We start from the raw sequence: 24,656 nt of genomic DNA on the forward strand, positions 1-24,656 counted from the left end.
ACGGTCAAAACGCCTTAAAAGCGTTTAAACACAGGTGGGATGCGCACTCTAGACTGCCTCGGCCAGGCCGAGGCGAAAACAAAAAGGAAACTCAGACAAAGACACTAAGTACAGTTGATATGCTCAACTATTAGTGCAAGGAAACTCAAAGTGAGGTAAAGACCTCGGCCAAGCCAGAGGCAAAGTGAAGACACTAAATACAGTTGATATGCTCAACTATTAGTGCAAGGAAACTCAAAGTGAGGTAAAGACCTCGGCCAAGCCAAAGACAAAAGAAACGAACTCTTATTAAAAATGATAAGTTACAAGTGAGGAGAATACGGATGACGGCCGTCCCCATAAGGATGAGCCAAAACACAACCTACCAAAGTTGTACAAAATACAAGGAAAAGAAAAACTAAAGATTACAGGTATCATATGAAGCGCCAAAAGTGGCAGGGAGGGAAGACTTAATAATTGGCTCCCGAGCATTTGAAAAGCCGTCCGAGACGCCGGTGAGCCCGGTGACGACCGCCCGTCTCCCTATGCTGTTGCTTTGCTCGCCATCGCCAGCAGAGCAGCACCTTCTTCGATGGGGCGAGCGGCGTTCTTAGCAGCCTCGGCTTGGCGCAGCCTCGGCTGAGCCTCGCAAGATGCCGCTTGCCCTCACGGCTTCCTCCTTCGTCGCCTTAGTCTTCTCGGCGAGGGTCGCACTCTCCGCGGCCGCCTCTTTTTCTATCTTCACCCTCACCGCCTCCTTGGCCTTCTCCTCCACGGCCTTCTCTTTGGCTTCGACCTTATCGTCAAACAGCTCGTCAAATTTGGCCCACGGAAAAGAACCAGGAAGAGGGAAGAGCTCCTCAATCACTTCCCTGGCAGCTTCTTCGGCCAGATCCCGGAACTCGGTGCACATGTTAGGGAGCATTTCAGTTTGGAGCATCTCGATGTCGTCCTCCTTTTGTCTAATAATGGCCTCCTTGCTCCGAATCACCTTCCCCTGGATCTGAAATCTGCCCCTGAATTCATTCCTCTGCTGGAGATAAAGGTCGGCATGCCTCTGAACAAGGTCACACTTATCCAGCAAATTTGCAACTTGACGGCCGCAGCAGCCTCGGCCTTGGCTCTCTCAAAGAAAGACCTCCTTTTCAGCGTCCTCCCGAGCTTCCTCTCGCCCAAGAGCGCTTTCTCAGCATCTACCCTAAGCCTCTGCTCATTGAGAAGATCCAGCTTCGCCTTCGTGGCCACCTTCCTAGTGGCATCAAGCTCAAAAGCGGACTGAGCCACGGCCTTCTCCTGCTCTATAATACGAGCATCGGCCAGCTCGTTCCATCTCGCCAGCTCCTCGACCAACCTCGCGCCTTCCGCTGCAAGCAGCCGGGAAGGGGAAGCCTTCTGGGATGAAGGGTCAGTGGTGACGTTTCGATCACCAGCCTGCAGCCGGGAAGGGGAAACCTTCTGGGATGAAAGGTCGGCGGTGACGTTTCGATCACCAGCCTGCAGTCGGGAGGGGGAAGCCTTCTGGGATGAAGAGTCAACAGTGACGTTACGATCACCAGCCTGCGCGGGTCTCTCCCCCACTTGCTGCTCATTAAGAGCGACGGCCGACAGCGGCTGATCTGCAAAATTTAACAAAAGCATCAGTATCAACATACAGACATGCCGAAAAACCCGTCATCAGCAGCGCCTAATGAGCCGGCCAAATCTGAGCCACATAGTAGATCAGTACCATGCTTGGCCTTCTTGGCCGAAGGACGCATTTCCTCGCCAGCGGCAGAAGCAGCGACAGCGGTAGAGGTTGTCCCCTTCCTCTTACGGACAAGGGGAGGCCCCTCCTCGTCAGAGTCCTCCCCATTGGTGATATCAACGATCTCCACCGTTGCCTTCGGAACAGGGGGAATAGGAGGTGGAACTGATGTCGACGCCATCGCCGCCGAAGACTTTGTTTTTCGCGTATGGTGCGGCACGTTACTAACAATCTTCGCCTGGGCCTCCACCACATTCAAGCTCCTCAGCCGCTGATCCATGAGATCATTCGGCGACGTCCTGCGATCATGGGCAAGAGCCTTGGGGTGCAAGTTAGCAACGGTTTTATCTTTGTGCAGCCCCATTCTCCGGAGAATATTCTCAGACAGGTCCGGTCCGAAGTGGTCTGCGAAAGAAACAAAGAAAGAATTAAATAGAAGAAATAAATCGAAACTCGAGAAACAGGAACATTGAGAGCGGCGATAGGCCTCGCACCGACCCCACTCACCCTGTGCTAGGGCCGGTATGAGGCCGACATGACAGAGAGGCTCATCCTGGAGGATGATCTGCGTTGGGGGAATCCATCTTTTCGGCACCCCACTCTTGTCCGCCTCGAAGAGCCTCATCGCCAGCTTCTCATCCTCCTTAAGAAGGACCTTGCCGGCATCCATCTTGAGCTTCTTCCGGGTGACCCATCTGTCGTGCTCCGCTTTAGTTTCACACCGCAAATTAACTTGGTGTTGAAAGGAGCGGGGCAGCGGGTAGTCATCCGGCACCTTAACATACACCCACCGACCTTGTCAGCCCTTGCAGGAAGAAAGCTTGTCAACAGAGACATAGCCCTGCTCCGTTTGCACACTGTACCATCCGACGCGGCCAGAGATTGATGGCCGGAGTGAGTGAAGCCGGCGGAATAAATTCACCGTTGGGGCCTCTCCCTTGAAGAGACAAAGCCAGACAAAGCCGACTATGGTCCTCACAGCTAACGGGTGCAGTTGGGCAACAGCAACGTTCATGGCCCTAATAATGGCCATAACATACTCATTCAGCGGAAACCGGAGCCCGTACTCCAAGTGCCGCATGTATACGCCGGTGTAGCCCGGCGGAGGGCAACAGACGGCCTGACCCTCCCCAGGGATAACAATCTTATATCCCCTGCCAAAGAAAAAATGGCCCTCGAAAAATTTCTCGCCGGAACAACTGGCGAGCTTATGGGTCCAAGCACGGTCAAGGCGGACCTTACAGGCGTCGCCATGATCCATAACGTACTGCCTCTCATTAGGACGAGCCTTTTCAGCATCACCACCAAAATCGTCTGCGTCGTCATCAATTTCATCATCGTCATCCCATTCCTCCAAATATCGAGGATCAACTTCAGGAGAAGGGGACCTAGGGCCCCCCGGCGCAGGAGTGCTAGTCCCAGCGTCAGCAGAAGACATGATAGCAATGATTATTTAACAAGAGAAGAAAGGAAATTTGTTTGTTTACCTTGAAGAAAAACACTCGCCGGAGTAGCAACCCTGAAAATTAGAAGACAAAGAAGGCCTTGGAAGTTTAGAGAGAAGAAAATTTTGGAGAATGAAATTGGTGGCCAAATTCACGGAACAACCGCCCTATTTATAGAAAAAAAGCCCATAAAGAAAGACCAATCAGAGAACAGCCCATGAAGCGTCAGCCAATCAGCGAGCAGACACGTGTCGGACATGCAACCACGGAATGTCAATCATCGCAACAGTTAAACGTCAATCAACGCAACAGTGATCAAGCGTCTTCAACACGCCCTTTCATATCTCTGCCCATTCATCTTCCTCAACAAATTCCTAGGTATCTGCTCTCCGCCGGCCACAGGATCAACCATGCTAATGAGCACCGGCCTGGGGGCAATCAAAAACAACCGACACTCCCAACCCTGGTCTCAGCCAGCGTCACTTCCTTTTCCACATCGGATGCCCTTTACACATCCATGCGGAGGGGGGGATATATATGGTACGGCCTGATAAGAACCAGGCCGAGATAGAAGAAGCCGATACAGAAAAGTTTCAAAAATTACTTTCGCAGAATATACGCTCAGCATACATCGGAGCCCATACCACGGCATAGACTACGCTGGGGGCAAATTGATGGGGCATATTCTGCACCGCTGACCAAGTCAACATATTGAGCAAGGTCAAAGATATCCACAATAAGTCAACGACTCAGACAGCTTAGCCGATGCAACCCATCGGCCTGTCACCTGGGTCCCTACTGCAACCGATCGCCGGGACACATATCCGCGTACTCATATCCAAGACCCTCGGCCGGCCTGCCATGGGTCCAGCGGTCGAGGGTAGAACGGTCTTTCCACCTGCTAGCCACTTGGCCACTTGGCCACTACGTGACAAAAGGTGAAAGTCTATAAATACTCCTCAACCCTCATTGAGGAAAGGATCCACAAATTAACCTAAGAATCACTATTCATCTGGTAATATCTTCCTTATCTCTCTACAATATATCCTTAGCCAAGTACTAACAACTTATCCCGTTAAGTTCACTGACTTGAGCGTCGGAGTGAGTACGCTTGGCACAAAGCCAAGCCCTCAGTTCGTTCATTGTTGCAGGAGAGGCCGAGAGGAACGACAGAGACGTGAGGAATCCAACTCGAGACATCATTCTACAAGCCACGGGTGGTAACAATACTTGCTCTGGAATTACACTCGGAACAATTATTATTATTATTATTATTATTATTATTATTATTATTATTAATATTATTATTATGTTGTAAATACATAATGATAATTATGTATAATAAAAGACGAGATCCGTTCATGCGCAAAAAACGCAGTCTAATTTAAAGTAACACACATTTTTTCTGATTTAATTGCATTATCAGAAATGAGTAAATTAAAATAGAATATACAACTTGAATGAATTACGTCTGTCATATTAAATATTAAATCACAAAATGATACCAAAACTGACGAAAAAAATATGATATAAGCCATTCATCAAATTAGACAATTAAAAAATTAACAGTGATGTAAATTAAGAGTTGAAAAATATAGTCACAAAAAATAGAAAAAATAGAAGAACCTAATAAATTAAATTAACTCAAACAACGATAAAATCTTACGAAAAATTTCTGAAAAATATTAATGTTAACAAAATAATCAAAATTTTGGACCAAAAATATAATTGAAAAATTTAAATGAAAGAACATATTGTTCTATAAAAGCAAATACTTTATAAAATATATAAATTCATAAATCTACTTCTTTTTCATTTGCATGAAATACTTTACTTAAATAAAAAGTAGCTAACTGATTTAAGTCGAAATTAATGAACAATAATATGGAAAAAGCACATAAAAAATATTGAAAAATAAATTTGAAATAAATTAAAACTGAACTAAAAAATCGCAGCACTTTTTAACTAATATAGAATAAGCAAAAAAAAGGACTAAAACATTTATTTAAACTGATAAAATAAGAATAATAACAAAATAAACATCATACATGTGATGAGTATCATATTTTAGGGTAGTGATTTGTGATTGAGGGTAATGGTGAAGGACTGAATGTGAGAGTTAGAGAGAGGTGAAAAATGGTGAAGGACTGAATGTGAGAGTTAGAGAGAGGTGAAAGAGTGATGGCAAATTGGCAGGTGAGAGGCGAGAAAGAGGGTAAATGATGGGTGAGGTTTGTTTTCAAGATTTTATATGCACATGAATGTATGATATGGTTTATTTGGGCGTGAGTCGTGTAGTTTAAGGGTTAATATGTAATTCGTTATAACCCGTTGCTGAAAACAAATTTACGTGTCTCGTGTATTACTCGATTTTTTACAAGTTCTTATTTAAAACGGGTGTATCTGTTTTAAGTTTAGGACGTGTCGGGTAATATGGGTAAAATAAAAGCATAATGTATTGGGCTAAGCAACAACTTTGTTATGCTTAAAGGGATGATATTTGACCTGTTTTGATGTTAAGACGGATAACTTCGTCTTAAGGGAGACTAACCTATTATTTTTTGCATCGGTTATTACTTTCTATGGAGTACAAGTTTGGGTCGGAGATAGTGATTTGGTAATTATTTATGGAGTAATTGTTTTTCAGGTATGGTAAATATGAATTATTATTTACAATCTTTTTAACAATAATTATTCATGTAATTTTTCTAACACATGAAAACGGATGGTGTTTTTTACGAAGTACATTTTTCTAACACCTTATAAATGTATTTTTATATGATAATTTTCCGTGCTTGAATGTTTAATAAATTGATTAAACCGGTTTAAAGGTGCACGAGTCAATTCTAATTTTGTTCCGTCTACTAAGTAACAATTTGTACTAAACAAAAATTGGGTTACAATTTGCATTTTAAGATATGTGCGGGTCAAAAATTTCATTTTGCCCTCTGCACGAGTGTAGTTAAATGAAAAAGTGAGTTAACAATTTGTAATTTCGCTAATTCTATGATAATTTTCGTATGAATAATTTTGTTTTACCTATATAAGTCAGCCTTTTTTTGAGGCCGCTGATGTAACAAGGCCGAGTAGAAACTCAAATTTAGCTGACAAGAGGGCGTATCTTACTATAATAATTATCCGACCAATTAACACTACTTTATCATTTATACCAATTGCAATTGAAATTTTTAATTCAAATTTAGAATCTTCTTTATTACTCAATTATTACATTGGCAATTCAAATTGTTAAAAAAAAATAGGGAGATTTAATTACATTACTTTAAAACTTAATTTATATTTTAAGTTTTTATAATAACAACTTCTGAAATAACATACCCGTACAATTTGCATGGGTTTAAAACTAGTACTGTTTATAAAGAAGGGAAAAAGGACGGTAATTGGAAAAATGAAACACAACGAGAGAAGTATGTGAAAACCAATCTGCTAAACGCCTAAACGTTGTCGACATTTTTTAATGACTTTCCTTCGGCAGTGTTAAATATCATCGACACTTTTACTAATTATCGTCGACAATGAACACATCTTTCCAATTCCCCACCCCCATTAACTTCCCCTTGTCTCACTCTAATCTTTCTAAAACAAAAAAAAAAGACGGTTTTTCGGGAAAAAAATGTAATTTAATTTACGAATTTTTCGATTAAAACGGTTTTAAACATACGGTAACAACAATCAATTTAGTAACGGTTTTAAAAATATTTTTGTCCGGACGAAAATATTTTCCATCTGGACGAATTTTTTTGTTAAAAAAAAAATCATTTTCTAACTTAGATTAATTTTGGCGCGGTAATCGATAATCGCTAATCCGTTTTAACAATAACGATTCTATTCTAAACCACCTAAAACTACTAACTAACTATAAATTTTTTAAAAATTAAACTAGTTTAGATTACTTGTCGTTGATTTCTTGAATTTGGCGAGGGAATTAAAGCGGTGGTGACGGAAATGTCGTACTTGAAAAAAAAAATGTTAAAATATGAAAGGTTTAGAGTTTTTTTGGTCCAAAGTGTTTTTCCACTCGATACTATCTGAGTTCATAAACACCCTAACCACAAAGTTTCTTTGAGCTCAACCAATCACGCCTATATAATCATCATCTCTCGTACGTATTTCCCAAAACCTATTATATCTTCGGTCGCCATCTTATCAACATTATTCCTCATAATCTGAGGGAAGAACAACCAAAACCCAGTAACCATCACAAACCCAACAGTCAACGGGCCGGATAAAACCCAGTGCAACCTCCACCTTTGACCCAACCACCTCTTCACCACCATCTCCAAAACCACAAACAAACCCATGCAACACAAAAAACCACGTGACCTCCCACGTCGGACGGACACGTGTCATGTGATAATACACTAACTCATGCATCAATCCCGAGACAATAAAACAGCCCATCACACCAACCAATGGGGCCCACTTACGGCCCACTAACTTTGTAGCCATTGACTTTATTGGATAGTACACTAGTTTGATATCATACGGTTCCACCTTTTCCCCCAAAAGTCTTGTAATGATGTTGACAAATATGGTTCATCGGAGGGTGGTTCTAGCTCAACATCAAGAGTTGAGTTAACCAACAAATCACATGCACCAAATACTATGTCTATGAATAGGTACATTAAGCAACAATAAATTACCATGCTTTGTAGGTGATTGTATACCACTTCTAAGATGATAAAAGCTATGATCTTTGACCCATAATTTAGAGGTATTACCTTCTTGGTAGACTCATTTTTTATGTCCGTATTACGGGTAAGACTGCGTACATCTGAATTGATATTCTGGTTTATATTCCGAGAATTAGATGATTCGGGGGGTAAGAGTGTAAGGCGCGTGACACATATCGCATCGTTATTCGGTCCTTGATGCCCGATCGAGCCCATTTGATTGAGGATAAGGCCACAGACATCTGAGTTGATATTCTTGTCCTTGACCGCGATCGGAAAAGCGGCTAGGAAAAAGAACTTGAGGAAGGAGCTTGGAGGGTAGGTAGTAGATAATGGACCAAGATTGAAAGAATACAAGAGAAGTAATCCAAGTGAAAAATCCACCAAGGATGACTGAAGGAATTGGTCTAGAGACAGATAGAGGAAGGATGGTAAAAAGGTAAAAAATTGGAAGAAGAGAGAATAATGTGAAAATACCCTTTGGAAATACCCTTTGAAGGAATACAAGAGAAGTTTAAAGTCGCCAGCCTCTATTCACTCGTATTATAGTCAATGAAATTCGCCACCTTTAGTCCCATATCTGCTCCATTTTTCGGCTTACAAACTTTTGTAGCTGCATCCCCTCGTAGCCACGCCTTGTCCCAAGCCTTAACCTGCACCTCATTTCCTATTCGCAATACTTGATGTTAAAACAAATTTGTAAACAAGGTATCTTCAGACAAGGCTTATTGTAGCAACATACAAAATACTCTTGTAGAGCTGTACTCAGGCATCACACCCCGATACTACTATCCGACCACAACTTGAAATTCGTAAATCCGGTTTTGACTGGATACCTGAAACCTGGAACCGTATATCCAGTTAAACCGTGTCGTACCGTATGGTAAAATTTAGGGTTTTAAAACAATTGTGGTTTCCATTTTATTTACGGAATTACTCTTTCATTTTGTAGGTAATTTATTTGTGTAAATTTTTCATTTTATGTAATTTTTTTTCTCTAGTTTCAGGATAAATCAAGGGGAAAGGTAAGGGAGAGTAACCTTTTTTTGAAACTATGTACCATGTATATTAAATAACCGTCACGTGTAATCAGAAATTACAATTTCAACAATACCTTCCGGTATAGGACTGCCCCAACTCCAGACTCTAGTAGCATATAATTTATACTGTAGGTTGATAACGTTAAACAATACATGTCTGAAAACGAGGAGCACACATCCCCCTACTACTAAGAGAATAAAAATTCTCTTAGTTTTCCCTCCAAAAAGCATCTACCTAAATTAGGAAATACTTCCTCCATTCAACTCCACTCTACCACATTCCATTTTCTACACTATTCACAACTTAACAATCAATTTCAATTTTCTCTCAAAATATAAGTGAAAATATATTCATGTGAGATCTTGTTTGATTCGTCTTTACGAGTACATTAAAAATATCCAACTTTTATAATTTTTGTAAATACGTAACTAACGATATTTACTGCGTAAAACACGCGTTGACAAACGTGAAAAAGTAAAGTGGTAGAGTGGAGTTGAATGGAGGAAGTAACTATCATAAAATTATCTTTTCAATAAATATGTTTTAATAATTATAACTCCAATCTTTTTATTAAATTCATTATTATTATTATTTTTTCATTAAAATTAAATAAAATTAGTAATTATAAATTAAAAGTTGTTAAATTTTTCAATAATGCAATAATTATTATTTTAGAGAATCAATTGACATCCCCTTTTTACTAAAAAAAAACAACAAATCTCAAACTTTTTCCGCCTAAGTTTACCGCCTACGTCGCTAACTACTACTTACAATACTTAGTATATTTCTCTAATTAACTACTCTCCTAATTCATTTTAATGATATTCGGATTTTGTACACAATAAAAGTAGCCATAAATATATGATGTATGATTGAAAATAGAAAAATACCAATAATTTATTTGTTAATTTTTCTTACATTTCCATCTAGAAAAACCGTGCTATAGCACGGGAGCTACACTAGTAAATTATAAACTGCATTAAAGGAGAAAATAGTTAACTCCTCTTTCCATACTTGAAAACAACCACTTGCACATGGGCACTTCTAAGTAGGGGTGTTAACGAGCCGAGCCGAGCCCGAGCTTGGCCTTGCTCGGCTTGTGCTCAAGACCCAAAATTCAAGCTCGAGCCGATCTCGAGCTTACCCGAGCCTGAAAAAAATGGGCTCGTTATAAAGCTTGCGAGCTTTAACGCGAGCTCGAGCCAAACTCGAGCCCAAATCGAGCCTATATAAATTTTTTTATTTTTTTGTTCCGATATTTTCAATAATAAGGTTCGAAAGTTATATGTAAAAATGTTTGGCAAATCAGCGAGACATTTGGTACGTGTGATACAAAGATGCAATCATGATAGAATATTTTTATAAAATATTATCAATATCTTATGTAATCACACAAGTTCGAGCCGCTCGCGAGCTTTTCGAGTCGAGCCAACCTTTGTTCGGCTTGACTCGTTAAGCTTTCGAGCCGATCCCGAGCCCGAGCCGAGCTCGCACGAGCCGAGCTTTGACCGAGCTTTAACCGAGCCGATCTCGAGTTGCTCGCGAGCTGTCTCGTCTCATTAACACCCCTACTTCTAAGGTAAAATTTACTATAAATAGAAATGATAACTATTGACTTATACGCCTACAAATGCAAAATGATACTATTGACCGGGGCAGAGGGAGTATTGTTTTAAGGTCTATTGCTCCGGCAGAAATTACTTCAATCCCAAGCAAGCTCTTAGAAGTTCTGCTAACCTTTAAGCCAAACAAAAATAGTAGTGAGCTCATCATACAATTTATCATAGAACAAAGAATCATTGAGCTTATGTTTCCTTAGACCCTTATGTGCCTCTCTTGAAACAATCTTGCCATCTTCATTGAACGCAATGACTTGATTACCATAATTATCGTCGCCTTCAAAAATCAGTTTCTCACGCACAGATGCTTCACAAGCTTTACGGATAGGCATAGTCGGCCATAACATCTTAGCAAACTTGACATGTGGTTTTCTAAGTTCAGAATCCAAAGGAACAAACACAACTTCCCAACCCTTAGCCTTTATTTTAGGGTAAAGCTTCATCATCAGGTCGCAAAGTTTACCTTTGTCACCTGATAATTGAAGCCAATCGAGGTATACAAGCAACTTCTTGCCCCGTAATGAAGATTGACGCACGTTGCGTTCTTTACCTTTACGGAACAGGCAAGTGCGGGCCTTAGTGGTACCTTTAAATAACGAGTCAGGGGTGAGTGACCTGAGAGCGGTGTATCTTTGTTCCAAGACTGCGGTTCTCGTAAACGGATATTCCGTTACTCCCAATTGTTCTACGATTCCCCTTCCCTCTAGCTCCCCCGGCTTGCCATTCGGTGGCAATACGATCATCCTATCTTGCTCAAGATGCAGGCTAAAAACTCGCCACAGTCTGCGCCAAATGTTGTTGTGTTTGGGAAATAGTAACCACGATGTTATATTTTCCCGCCTCAAATCCTCAATGAAATTTTCCTGGATTCTCTCAGTAAAGTCGAAAAGAGGTATCCATACCACAAGTATCTCAAGATCCAACTTTTTTTCTTTGCATTCCTTATAAAGGTCGATAAGTTCGTGAAGGAAACTTGTGTCAACGCACAGGTACATCACCACATGCCTCTTGCTGAGCTCTAAAACAGTTAATGATTCACGAGCTCCATCGACAGACCCAAACCTCGGAAGAGCGAGGGAGGGATCACAATGCAGGATATCCCTGTAGAGGGACAGTGGCTCCTGTAAGAGAGCATCCTGCATAACGGCTTCAGGAACATAACCTTGGATCTCTTTCTTATACAAGGGATCCAACCTGCACCTCAAGACATGATCTTGTATATTTACAGCCTCAATATCACTGTCACGATAAGGAAACCACTCAGGTCCCAATGTTAAAAAAAGGTCGGGAGCGTCACGGTAGTACAAAATCATTTCATCAGGATCGACCAAAACGAGGGAAAGCCTAGCGCAGTAGAAGTAATGGTTAAAGCCGATGAAGGAGCAGATATAGTGGCGGGTGTCCAAGTCAGAGAATGGTATAGCAAGGCAGGGCAATTCAGAAACAAACTCATCAAAAGCGGGCTTAGTAGAATTGGAATTGGCGACAAAGACCATCTCAAACTTGTCCCGAGATAAACTATTGTAAACATCCATGATGGCACGGAAGTAATGAATTCCAGTAAATAGATCAAAGGAGGCACAGCAAATGAGAAGGTGTTTTCGGAGGACGACATCGAAACCAACAGGCTCACCAGTAGAACAGCGAATCAATGAAGTAGTTTTACCATTATTAGACAAAAAGGGTACCACAGCCAAACGCATACCCACCACAGGATAATTAGTGTCATCAACAACTATATATTCGCCGCCATCAGGGTTACTATTTTCAGTCGCAACCGAAACATAATCAACCGGATTCCCCCGACAATTACTATTTTTATTTTCATTCGCAACCGCAACACTACAACTTTTCAAAGGAACATTTGGAATCCGCATTCTTATAATCAACCGGATTCCCACCACAGAATTGGTAAATAAATAATAAATAAATAAATAAATTGAGCTAGTAATAAGTTACTGCAACAAACTAGATTAATAATCGATATTTTTACCTGAATTTTGCTCTCCAGATAAACCCCAGTTTCGCACCCTTCAACCCTCTCCCCTTTTCCCAATTCGCTTTCGTTTTTAATCAATTGTAAAATCTAGGGTTTTCCTTGATTTAACCCAGCTAAATCAACCAAACTCTCAAAAGTCTTTTTCTTCTCCATGTGCCAATCGGGTTATTTAGGCCGGGTTTGGATGAGATCTTTTTAAGTCAGGTCTCATTAGATTCATGCCATATCGAGAATTGACTATGAACCGCTTTGACAATGATTTGTCCCGGTCAAAACCCGACCCAACCCGACAAACCTAAGCCAATTCCAAGCTTAGTTGTACTCGGATCGGAAGTTAAAATCTTTTAGTATTCTGAAGTCAATTTCATGTAGGTTATACGGTGTATAATCTGAGCTTTGTGATAAAGTATCCTACCTTTATGTTAAATAATCAATCAATCAATCAATACTATATATTAAATCCAGAAACCAAGGGACTTCCATGTAATTAAAGAAAGTTATACAAATTAATTATACTATATAGTTTTAAATCACTAGCACCGTGTGATGGACCCGATTAAGGGATCTCAATGCAAATATTATGTAGTTTGGGTTAAAATTAAATTATATAGAAGCTTGGTAATTTTCCTAAACATTTGTAAGAGATTAAAACATGGTCAATTTCCTTAAAATAAAATAATAAGATGGTCAATTTCAAGGAGACTAAAAGAAATCAATTTCCTTAAAATAAAATAATTAATTAGTATAACCATGTACACTTATTCTATTAATTATTATCATCATAAAATTATATATTAAATTTAAAATTATATATTAAATTTAAAATCTATGCAATTCTATTAAACTTTGTAGTTTATTAGATGTATAGAGATGTTAATTATTGCATAATTGGTTCGATTTGCTTTAATGCATATATGTAATATATTTATATAAATATATTATCAGCGAGATTAGTAAAAGTGGTAGAAACAACAACGAGAGTAGTGAAATAATCAATATTAATGCGGCAATAGTGAAAGTAACAATAATTACGGCGGGTGTAACACCCCCATTTATTTAAGGGCCTGCACTAGGACTCCTCAGATAAAGAAGGGTGTTACCATCTCGGAAATCCGAGGCAGTAGATAACAAAGAGAAAGATAACAGTACTTTAAATTAAAAAGGTTATAATGTTTACAACGGAAATAACACATGTCTTAAATAAAGATAAAGTCTGACAACTAAACAAAATAAAGGTGAGCTAGCTCTAAGTCAGGTGATCCACGCTCTCTCCCCCCGACTCCCAAATGTCTCAACCACTGTCAACCGCTCCCATTAAAAGGATCATCACAGCATACACGAATACACGTGGTCAACCGCGAGGTTGAGTAGGTAATACGATATAATAAAGAATGCAATGCAATGCTCCTCCAATCAACTCCATCACACACATCCCAAGACGCCCACCATACCGATCCCCGGTAGACTATATATATCGACCGTAGTCGATCTCGCCCGCTTCGCTTAGCGACGGAGGACACCAGGGCAAGTCTGCGCAGAACCCACTGGGCCTTAATCACAACCATCTCATCCAACTCCAACTCCAATGCAAATGCGATGTATGAAACATATGAAACAAAATGCTCAACAGGATAAATAAAATAGCCAGGTATGTCATATAATCCCAAACATGTCAACTCATTAACAATCAAAAAAATTCAATCGGTGTATTCCCTACCTCGGTATTGCGTCAAAAGTCGGGTGCTTAGTAATATTCCACAACAAATTCGCCCTACGAAAAACAATAAATAATAAACAATTACTTAAACCATCCCCTTCCCAAAATAGAAAGTTACTAAAATTAGAACTTCTTAAAATGGAAAGTTTCCTTAAATGGAAACTTTCCCGATCTAGCAGTTTTCTATTTTACCAACCCGACTGCACCGTCTCTAAACATTTGAATAACTCGGGAATTAATTAACTAAATAAGGATACGATATAGAAAGTGATAAAACAAGTTTTACGTTTTTAAAAGGGTCAAACCACACCAATTAACCCATCAACCCGTCTCCTACCACCCGTACCTTCCCTTTCTCTCACACACCTCACGCGCCACCCCAAACCACCACGAACACCACCAGGTTTGCTCCCCTCTTCGCCCCCACCGCCAACAACCGACCCCAGCCAGGTCGACTGCCGCCGGTGAGTCGAACCAGAGCCATCATTTGGCCTGGTTCCCACCGTGCCTCACCCAAACACCCCCTTGTCCTCGACACACGCCCACCGCAGCCGTCCCCTAGCCTGCCCAATCACCACCACCCCGCTCGCCGTCCGCCACGCACCCGGACACCGTGACACCACCATTTCGACCTCCCCGAGTCCACGGTGGTGTCACCCCAACCTAAGCATCTAAAACCCGCCAAAACCCCCGCTAACACCCGTGTGGTCTACCCCCGTCAACAACACCTCTCGCCGCCACCGCGCGCCAAGAACCTCCCTAACCACCACCATTAGAGACGACCTGCACCACCCAATACCATAACCCCGACACGAGACACCAACCTCCCTTCCCCGAGCCACGACGACACAACCAAAAACCCGATTAAAAACGCAAAATAAAAACAAGGGAGTTGCACCCATACCTTTTCCGCCACCTAGACAGCCACGGGGTTAACTATGGATGTCGACTACCACCCTAAGGTCCTCCTTGCTGCTCCGACAATACCCACGCTCACTCTTCTCTCTCTCGATTTGTGTGCTTGTTGGGAAAAGTGCTGCTGCAAGGTGATAGGCGGGTTGGGGATTGGGGTTTTGTAGGTTTAGGGTAAAATTAGGTTAAACTTAGATTAATTGTTAATTTGGGTCATGGGTACATGGGCTTGGGTCAACGGGTAAAAAGGGGTAAATGGGTAAGTGTAGAAAATGAATTAGTTGACGTGATTCGTTCAATTAAACCCGTCTTAACAAGTTTACGATAACAAAACGACTAAACAATTATCTCGACTCAATTAACGATATAAAGGACAACACAATTAACGATATAAAAATACGGAGTATTACAGTCTTCCCCCCTTAAAATGAACTTCGTCCCGAAGTTCACTCATCTAGCAAACTCCCACACGCCTCGATGTGGGTCCCAAAACAAATCCCCTGAGGTAAAAGACACATGGATCTAGGTCGGAAACAAAATGTTACATTCTACCCTCCTAAAAAGAAAGTTACGCCCCGTAACTTACCTCAAAGGAACAGATGTGGATAACTCTCTCTCATCGCGCCTCGGTTTCCTGTGTAGCCTCCTCTCGCTTTATGATTAGTCCACAAAGACTTTCACTAAAGCGGTCTCTCCGTGCCTCGGTCTTTCTAACCTTCTGTCCAAGATCTCCTTAGGCGTCTCGATGTAAGTCAACTGTTCGTCCACCTCGACCACATCATGGCTCAAAATGTGCGAAGGGTCACTCAAATATCTCCGCAACTGAGAAACATGGAAGACATTATGTACCCTGGCTAACGCTGGTGGTAGAGCTAGCCGGTATGCCACTTCTCCAACTCTATCCAGGATCTCATATGGCCCAATAAACTTCTGGCTCAACTTTCCCCGCTTCCCGAATCTCATCACTCCCTTCATCGGAGACACTCTAAGAAGTACTTTCTCCCCTACCTGGAAAGAAATGTCGCTTCTCCTAGCGTCAAGATAGCTCTTCGCCGGTCTGGGCAGCCCTCATCTTCGTCGAATGATCTGCACTGCTCAACCATCTCTGAATCATCTCTGGTCCCAAAACTACCGCATCGCTCGATCATCCCAACACACGGGACTCCTACACCTCCGCCATATAGAGCCTCAAATGGAGCCATCCCAATACTAGCGTGGTAACTGTTGTTGTATGAAAACTCAATCAACCCCAATCTATCCTCCCAAGACCCGCCGAACTCCAAAACACAAGCCCTCAACATGTCCTCGAGTGTCTGAATAGTCCTCTCTGTCTGACCATCTGTAGCTGGATGAAAAGCGGTGCTCATCTTTAATCGAGTACCCATTAGTGATGTAACTCTGCCAAAATTTGGATAGAAACCTGAGTCTCTATCGGAAATGATGTCCTTGGGTACACCATGCAGCTTCACCACATACTGAACATAAGCCTTGGCCAACTCAGCTTTACTCCAAGTATCCTTCATGGGAATAAAGTGAGCGGACTTGGTTAGCCTATCCACGATCACCCAAATCATATTGTTACCTCTCTGAGTTCGAGGCAACCCAACGATGAAATCCATGGAAATGCTCTCCCACTTCCACTCCGGCACATCTAAAGGTTGAACCTTCCCTTGCGGTCTCTTATGTTCCCCTTCACCCTCCGCACGTCAAGCATCGAGCTACGAACTCAAAGAACTTCCCTCTTCATATTCGGCCACCAAAAAGTCTTCTTGAGGTCCTTGTACAGCTTATCTCCCCCAGGATGAACCGAGTATGGTGTAGCATGAGCCTCAGTAAGAATCTTCCTCTTCAACTCCTCGTTATCCGGAACACACCACCGTCCCCCAAACCTCAGACTACCATCAGCATGGATAACAAACTTGGAATCAACCCAGCTTCCGCTTTGTTCTCTCTTGCGTTGCGCCACTTCCGAATTCTATCATCGGCTTTACGTAGCTCTCTCGATCTCCTCATATAACTCCGGCTCAACGGTCAAGTCCCCAAGAGTCTCTCCTCTTCGGATCACGTGGATTCCCATCTCCCGCAGCTCATTATGCATCCTCACTCTAGATCCGCATCGCGCAAAGCATGGATGGATTTCTGCTCAAGGCATCGCTACGACATTCGCTTTCCCTTCATGATAAAGTATCTCCATGTCATAGTCGCCAATCAATTCGATCCATCTCCTCTGTCTCATGTTCAACTCTTCGTGTGTAAATGTACTTTAAGCTCTTGTGATCGGAAAACACTTTGAAGGTAGCCCCATAGAGATAGTGTCGCCATAACTTGAGCGCAAAAACACTATGACCCCCAACTCTAGATCATGAGTAGGGTAATTCTCCTCATAGGTCTTCAATTGTCGGGAAGCGTAAGCGATTACCTTCCCGTTTTGCATCAAAACACACCCCAAACCCTTCTTGGAAGCATCAGTATACACCTCGAAATTATCGTTCCCATCTGGTAGAGCAAGGATAGGAGCTGTAGTGAGTCGTTCCTTGAGGGTTAGAAACGCCTCTTCACAACTCTCATCCCAAACAAACCTGTTCTCCTTCCGCATTAAGGACGTCAATGGCTTGGCGATCTTTGAAAAGTCCTTAACAAACCTCCGGTAATAACCTGCTAGCCCCAAGAAGCTTCGGATCTCACCCACATTCCTAGGACTCTGCCATCTCGTCACTGCCTCAATCTTACTAGGATCAACCGACACCCCTTCCTTGGAAATCACATGGCCCAGAAAAGCAACTTTCTTCAGCCAGAACTCGCACTTGCTCAGCTTGGCATATAACGGTTCTCCTTCAAGGTTTTCAAGACTAACCTCAAATGTTCCTCATGTTCCTCCTCATTCTTGGAGTATACCAGGATATCATCGATGAACACAACCACGAACTTGTCCAGGTAAGGACTGAACACCCGATTCATCAAGTCCATAAATGCTGCTGGCGCATTAGTCAACCCGAATGGCATCACCACGAACTCATAGTGCCCATACCTTGTTCTGAAAGCGGTCTTAGGTATATCCTCGTTCTTAATGCTCAGCTGGTGATAACCTGACCTCAGATCGATCTTAGAGAAAACTCCGGCTCCACTCAATTGATCAAACAAATCATCGATCCTTGGCAAAGGATAACGGTTCTTGATGGTTACATTGTTCAACTCACGGTAATCCACGCAAAGCCTCAAGCTTCCATCTTTCTTCTTGACAAACAACACTGGTGCTCCCCAAGGTGAAACACTAGGCCTTATGTAGCCTTTCTCTGCTAGTTCATCCAGCTGCTTCTTTAGTTCCTCCATCTCCTTTGGTCCCATACGGTAAGGTGGTTTAGAAATCGGCCCTGTTCCCGGCTTCAGATCAATGGAAAATTCCACTTCTCTTTTCGGTGGTAACCCTGGAAGGTCCTCCGGAAACACACTCTCGAACTCCCTCACCACGGGAATCTCAGACACCTTAGGGGTCTCCGACTCATTATCCCACATCTGACACAAGATTAACTGGTCCCCTTTCCTCAGACTCGACTTTAGGGTATTAACAGATATGAATTTGACTCTTGGCTTGACCACATACCCCTTATAAGACACCCTAGTTCCCTTAGGTCCCCTCAAAGAGATCTTCTTCTGATAGCAGTCGATAAAAGCCTTGTATTTCCCTAACCAGTCCATCCCCAGAATCACCTCAAAACCCCCCAAGGGAAACTCGATAAGGTCACAATGAAACACAACCTCTCCTATCTTGATTGGTACCCCAGTGTAGACTCTATCACAAGACACCGACTCCCCCGAAGGTACCACTACCGAATCAACAATCCTATCATATGACTTAAGGTTTAAGACTCTGGCATGTTCCGCAGATATAAAAGAATGTGTAGCTCCGGAATCAAACAACACAAAGGTGGGTTTAGAGTTAACAGGAAAAGTACCAGTCACAACATGTGCATCCTCCTTTGCTGCTTCCTTCCCCATGGCAAAGAGCTTGCCACTGGACTTAGCTCCAGACTGACTCGATGAAGCGGTATTGGGTTGCTTGTTCCCCTGCTCGGTTCCTCCGGGAAATTACCACCCCATCGGATGGTTTTTTGGCTACGGTTCTGGTAGTTGTTGTAGCTTCCTTGGTAACTGTTGCTTGCCCCAGATCGGGCACCTCCTCCATAGCCCGTGTTAGGAGTACGGTAGCTGCTGTATCCTGATCCCGCTGTCCGAGACCCACTGAACCCAGATGTAGGTGTTCGGAAACCCCATTGGTTTCCTCCGAACTTCGGCACTCAAATTTCCGTGTCCCAACTTCCCACACCGAAACAAGTGATCTGGACGCATCACCTCCAATACTAGCACCTCGAAACGCCTCCGCTTTGGTTCCTCATTCCCAGGAGCACTATTGGTGGAGTATCCACTGAACTTGCCTGAATTCGGCTTCTTGGCCCCAGTAGTATCACTGACAGTTTCCGACTTTCTCTTCTCAGCTTTTCCTTTCTTGTCTTCCTTGATCTGTTCGGAGAGCCTTTCAGCAGCACCAGCCCTCAGATAGATGTCTTGAACTGTGGTAGGTGGAGCTGCCGTGAGTCTCTTCTTGATATCTACCGTCAAACCCCTCTCAAACCTCATAGCCAGCATGGTCTCGTTCTTTGCAAACTCATCAATATATGAAGCCAACTGTCGGAACTTCCTATGGTATGTTTCCACTGTCATGTCCTCTGTCATCTTAAACGTATCGAACTCCTCCCTCGCCTTAGCTTTCTGAACTCCGGCATGAATCGGTCCGTTAATATCACCTGAAATTCCAACCAAGACACGTACCCTTCCTCAATATCCCTAGCAACGTGGCGAATCCGCCTTGTTCCTATTCCACCACTCTCCACTGTGGCCGGAGGTAGTGTGCCGCTTGGTCTACTTGCGGCTCTTCAGGACAAGCTATCGGTTCGAATAGGTTGGTGAACTCCGACACCAATCTCCCAAAGCAAGTGAGGTTCCCCTCCCCAGTGAAGAAGGTAGGGTTATGCCTCGCCACTATAGTACTCATCTTAGCGGGGGTCCATTCTTTTAGCCTTTAGGGCCTCATTCTCAGAGCGATCGGTCTAACTCTTCCGGGTGATGTTTTGCCGTGTTCCTTTTTGGAGGCATGACTACAAGAGAATTTTAGGGATTAGCTGCAATACAAAAACACCTTGGCCATTCTAGCCAATTCCATCACTCCTATCCTACCTGTCCATCTCGCATGGTTTAGGGGTCACATAACCGCATATCACTAGGCATAGCCTTCTAACACAACTTTATAGAGATATAAGTATAAATCAACCTTAAAACATGCAAGGTATTATGCCACAACCTCCTACCAACTCTTTATGCAACGATTATCATATCAATCAGTTAATACTTAAGCAATAATATATGGAGTTATGCTCAATATCATGCAACTTCTCTACCCTTCCTCTCATATGCACTCGGGGTTCCGGTCAAATCGAGAGGGCCAATGGTTCGGTGTGAGGGGGCCCCTAACTCATCCCTTACCTTTAGTGTGCTCCTAACGATTTTGTCCGGGGTTCATTTTATTTAGACTCTTCCTATATTCATTGGTTTTATTGGTTTAGGCCTGAAGATCGTTCGCTCTGATACCACTTTGTAACACCCCCATTTATTTAAGGGCCTGCACTAGGACTCCTCAGATAAAGAAGGGTGTTACCATCTCGTAAATCCGAGGCAAGTAGATAACAAAGAGAAAGATAAAGATTACTTTAAATTAAAAAGGTTATAATGTTTACAACGGAAATAACACATGTCTTAAATAAAGATAAAGTCTGACAACTAAACAAAATAAAGGTGAGCTAGCTCTAAGTCAGGTGATCCACGCTCTCTCCTCGCCGGCTCCCAAATGTCTCAACCACTGTCAATCGCTCCCCATTAAAAGGATCATCACGGGCATACACGAATACACAGGGTCAACCGCGAGGTTGAGTAGGTAATACGATATAATAAAGAATGCAATGCAATGCTCCTCCAATCAACTCCATCACACACATCCAAGACGCCTTGACCCATACCGATCCCCGGTAGACTATATATATCGACCGTAGTCGATCCGCCCGCTTCAATGACGGAGGACACACAGGGCAAGTCTGCAGAACCCGCCTGGGCCTTAATCACAACCATCTCATCCAACTCCAACTCCAATGCAAATGCGATGTATGAAACATATGAAACAAAATGCTCAACAGGATAAATAAAATAGCCAGGTATGTCATATAATCCCAAACATGTCAACTCATTAACAATCAAAAATTCAATCAGTGTATTCCCCTACCTCGGATTGCGGTCAAAAGTCGGGTGCTTAGTAATATTCCACAACAAATTCGCCCTACGAAAAACAATAAATAATAAACAATTACTTAAACCATCCCCTTCCCAAAATAGAAAGTTACTAAAATTAGAACTTCTTAAAATGGAAAGTTTCCTTAAATGGAAACTTTCCCGATCTAGCGATTTTCTATTTTACCAACCCGACTCGGACCGTCTCTAAACATTTGAATAACTCGGGAATTAATTAACTAAATAAGGATACGATATAGAAAGTGATAAAACAAGTTTTACGTTTTTAAAAGGGTCAAACCACACCAATTAACCCATCAACCCGTCTCCTACCACCCGTACCTTCCCTTTCTCTCACACACCTCACGCGCCACCCCAAACCACCACGAACACCACCAGGTTTGCTCCCCTCTTCGCCCCCACCGCCAACAACCGCCTGAGGCCCGGTCGATCGCCGCCGGTGAGTCGAACCGAGCCATCATTTGGCTCGGTTCCCACCGTGCCTCACCCAAACACCCCCTTGTCCTCGACACACACGCCCACCGCAGCCGTCCCCTAGCCTCTGCCCAATCACCACCACCCTGCTCGCCGTCCTGCCACGTACCCAGACACCGTGACACCACCATTTCGACCTCCCCCGAGTCCACGGTGGTGTCACCCCAACCTAAGCATCTAAAACCCGCCTGAAAACCCCCTGCTAACACCCGTGTGGTCTACCCTGTCAACAACACCTCTCGCCGCCAACCGCGCCAAGAACCTCCCTAACCACCACCATTAGAGACGACCGGACCACCCAATACCATAACCCCGACACGGACACCAACCTCCTTCCCGAGCCACGACGACACAACCAAAAACCCGAGAAAAACGCAAAATAAAAACAAGGGAGTTGCACCCATACCTTTTCCGCCACCTAGACAGCCACCAGGGTTAACTATGGATGTCGACTACCACCCTAAGGTCCTCCTTTTTGCTCGACAATACCCACGCTCACTCTTCTCTCTCTCGATTTGTGTGCTTGTTGGGAAAAGTGCTGCTGCAAGGTGATAGGCGGGTTGGGGATTGGGGTTTTGTAGGTTTAGGGTAAAATTAGGTTAAACTTAGATTAATTGTTAATTTGGGTCATGGGTACATGGGCTTGGGTCAACGGGTAAAAAGGGGTAAATGGGTAAGTGTAGAAAATGAATTAGTTGACGTGATTCGTTCAATTAAACCCGTCTTAACAAGTTTACGATAACAAAACGACTAAACAATTATCTCGACTCAATTAACGATATAAAGGACAACACAATTAACGATATAAAAATACGGAGTATTACAGCGGGAGTAGTGAAATTATCAATATTAATGCGACAGTAGTGACAGTAACAATAATTACGGCGAGGGTAGTGAAAGTAACAATGATTACGGGCAAGTAGTGAAATGTTATTACTATTGTTTCATTAATACGAGTAAAATATAAATAGCAGGAGTAGTGAACTGATCTAAAAAAATTTCATCGTAATTTTAGGATATGTCATAGGAAAATATATTAATGATAAGTTTACGTGTTATGCAACTTTAAGTAATTTTATTTAATGAAAAAAAAATTAATGGTAAGTAGAGGTAGCCCGGGCGAAGCCGGGCACCAATACTAGTACTCCCCCTATTCATAATAACTCTCCCCCTTTCTTTTTTTCATCTATTCATATAACTCTCCCTCTTTCCTTATTTAGTAAAGTTTTATACTTATTTTAATCACCTCACCCCACAACAATATCTCCACAATACTCATACTTTATCATATTTTAATCCCCTTATCCCACAACAATACTTATTTTAATCATCTTACCCTACAATAAACCTTCCCTATCTCCAATTACCTTTACACCACCACAATACTTTACAATAAAATAATCATCCCCTTAATTTGCGTGCCCTATTGAAAGGGAGAGTTATAATGATTAAGAGAGAGTATGAACTTTATTAGAAAATATTGAACTCATCCATTTACACATTAAAAACGTAAACTTTGAATTAACTCAGAAAAAATACATATAAACTCGAATTCTTATGCCTTAGTTGTATAATGCTTATGGTACAACTGGAAGTATAATTCTATTTGTGTTTTGTAGTTTGCAATTGTTTTTCTTTTAGAATTTAGAATTATATTTGCATTATCTTGAAATATATAATCCCTCCAATCCTCTATTTTCTTCCACTTTAGTTTGGGCACACGGATTGAGGAAAAGAGTATTATTTTGATAAAAACTTGAGTGGAGTTTGATGTTATGAGAGAGAGATGAATAATCAAAAGTTAATAATGAATTGTTGGCCACAAATATTAAAGTAATGAATAAAATAAGATTAAAAGAGTTAGATGGGTTGTGGTGATAGAAGAAAGTTATGAATAAAATAATAGTAAAAATTACTAAAAATAGAAGGGGAAGAAACTCTGAATAATTCGTTTTAGGAAATAAGGAAGAATATGATGAATTAGAGGGGGGTATTTATTATAATTTAATTTTTGAAAGTGAAAATAAAAATAAATAAAATAGTGATTTAATCGAGTTTGAATTGAGCTCAAGCCGATTCCTAGTTTTAACTATTTTAGGTTAGAGAGTTACGAGTCAATTTTGAGTTCAAATTTTTGAATCGGTTCCAAGCCTGCCCGAGTATATAGCTCAAATCCGCTCGATTGCACCCCCACGTGGATGGTAGAATAAAGGGACTGAAAGGGGACAAAAGTACTCCGTAGTACTATAAATTTGCATTCTCTTTATGATAAGCTATGTTCAATTTATCAATTATGTACAACTATACCAATTCAGCATAAGATTGGTGTTAACCAAAGGTTTATGGTAGAGACTAGTGAGTTAGTAGTCAATTGAGGTTATGTTTAACCTGCGAGTATGGCCAGTGGTGGAGCGAGGGGCCTAGTAGGTCCGGTCGTCCTCGTTGGTGTTTGAAAATTTCTGAATTTTTAATTAAAATTTTTAATTTTTTTCGAAATCTTATAATACTGTCATTTTGCCCTCTTTGAAATTTCGCCCCCACTAACTTGAAATCTTATAATGATGTTGACAAGTATGGTTCATCGGAGGGTGGTTCTAGACTTCTAGCTCAACCCCAAGAGTTGGAGTTGACTTAACCAATAAATCACATGCACCAAATACTGTGTCTATGAATAAGTACAT

General features: G+C 42.0%; 1 protein-coding gene and 1 pseudogene across 1 annotated transcript; both read right to left on the minus strand.

Moving 5' to 3' along the window:
* Nucleotides 1–7,268: 7,268 nt before the first annotated feature.
* Nucleotides 7,269–9,054, minus strand: LOC141654982 (long-chain-alcohol O-fatty-acyltransferase-like; annotated as a pseudogene).
* Nucleotides 9,055–9,772: 718 nt separating this feature from the next.
* Nucleotides 9,773–12,700, minus strand: LOC141656995 (putative nucleoredoxin 1). The gene is made up of 2 exons (XM_074464094.1): nucleotides 10,473–12,700; nucleotides 9,773–9,944 (listed from the first exon to the last, which is right to left on the minus strand). The coding sequence occupies exon 1, from the start codon at nucleotides 12,394–12,396 to the stop codon at nucleotides 10,633–10,635; it is 1,764 nt and encodes a 587-aa protein (XP_074320195.1). The 5' UTR covers nucleotides 12,397–12,700; the 3' UTR covers nucleotides 9,773–9,944; nucleotides 10,473–10,632.
* Between the last annotated feature and the right edge of the window lie 11,956 nt (nucleotides 12,701–24,656).

Source organism: Silene latifolia, chromosome 5 (genome assembly GCF_048544455.1).
Source record: "Silene latifolia isolate original U9 population chromosome 5, ASM4854445v1, whole genome shotgun sequence".
Classification (NCBI taxonomy): Eukaryota; Viridiplantae; Streptophyta; class Magnoliopsida; order Caryophyllales; family Caryophyllaceae; genus Silene; species Silene latifolia.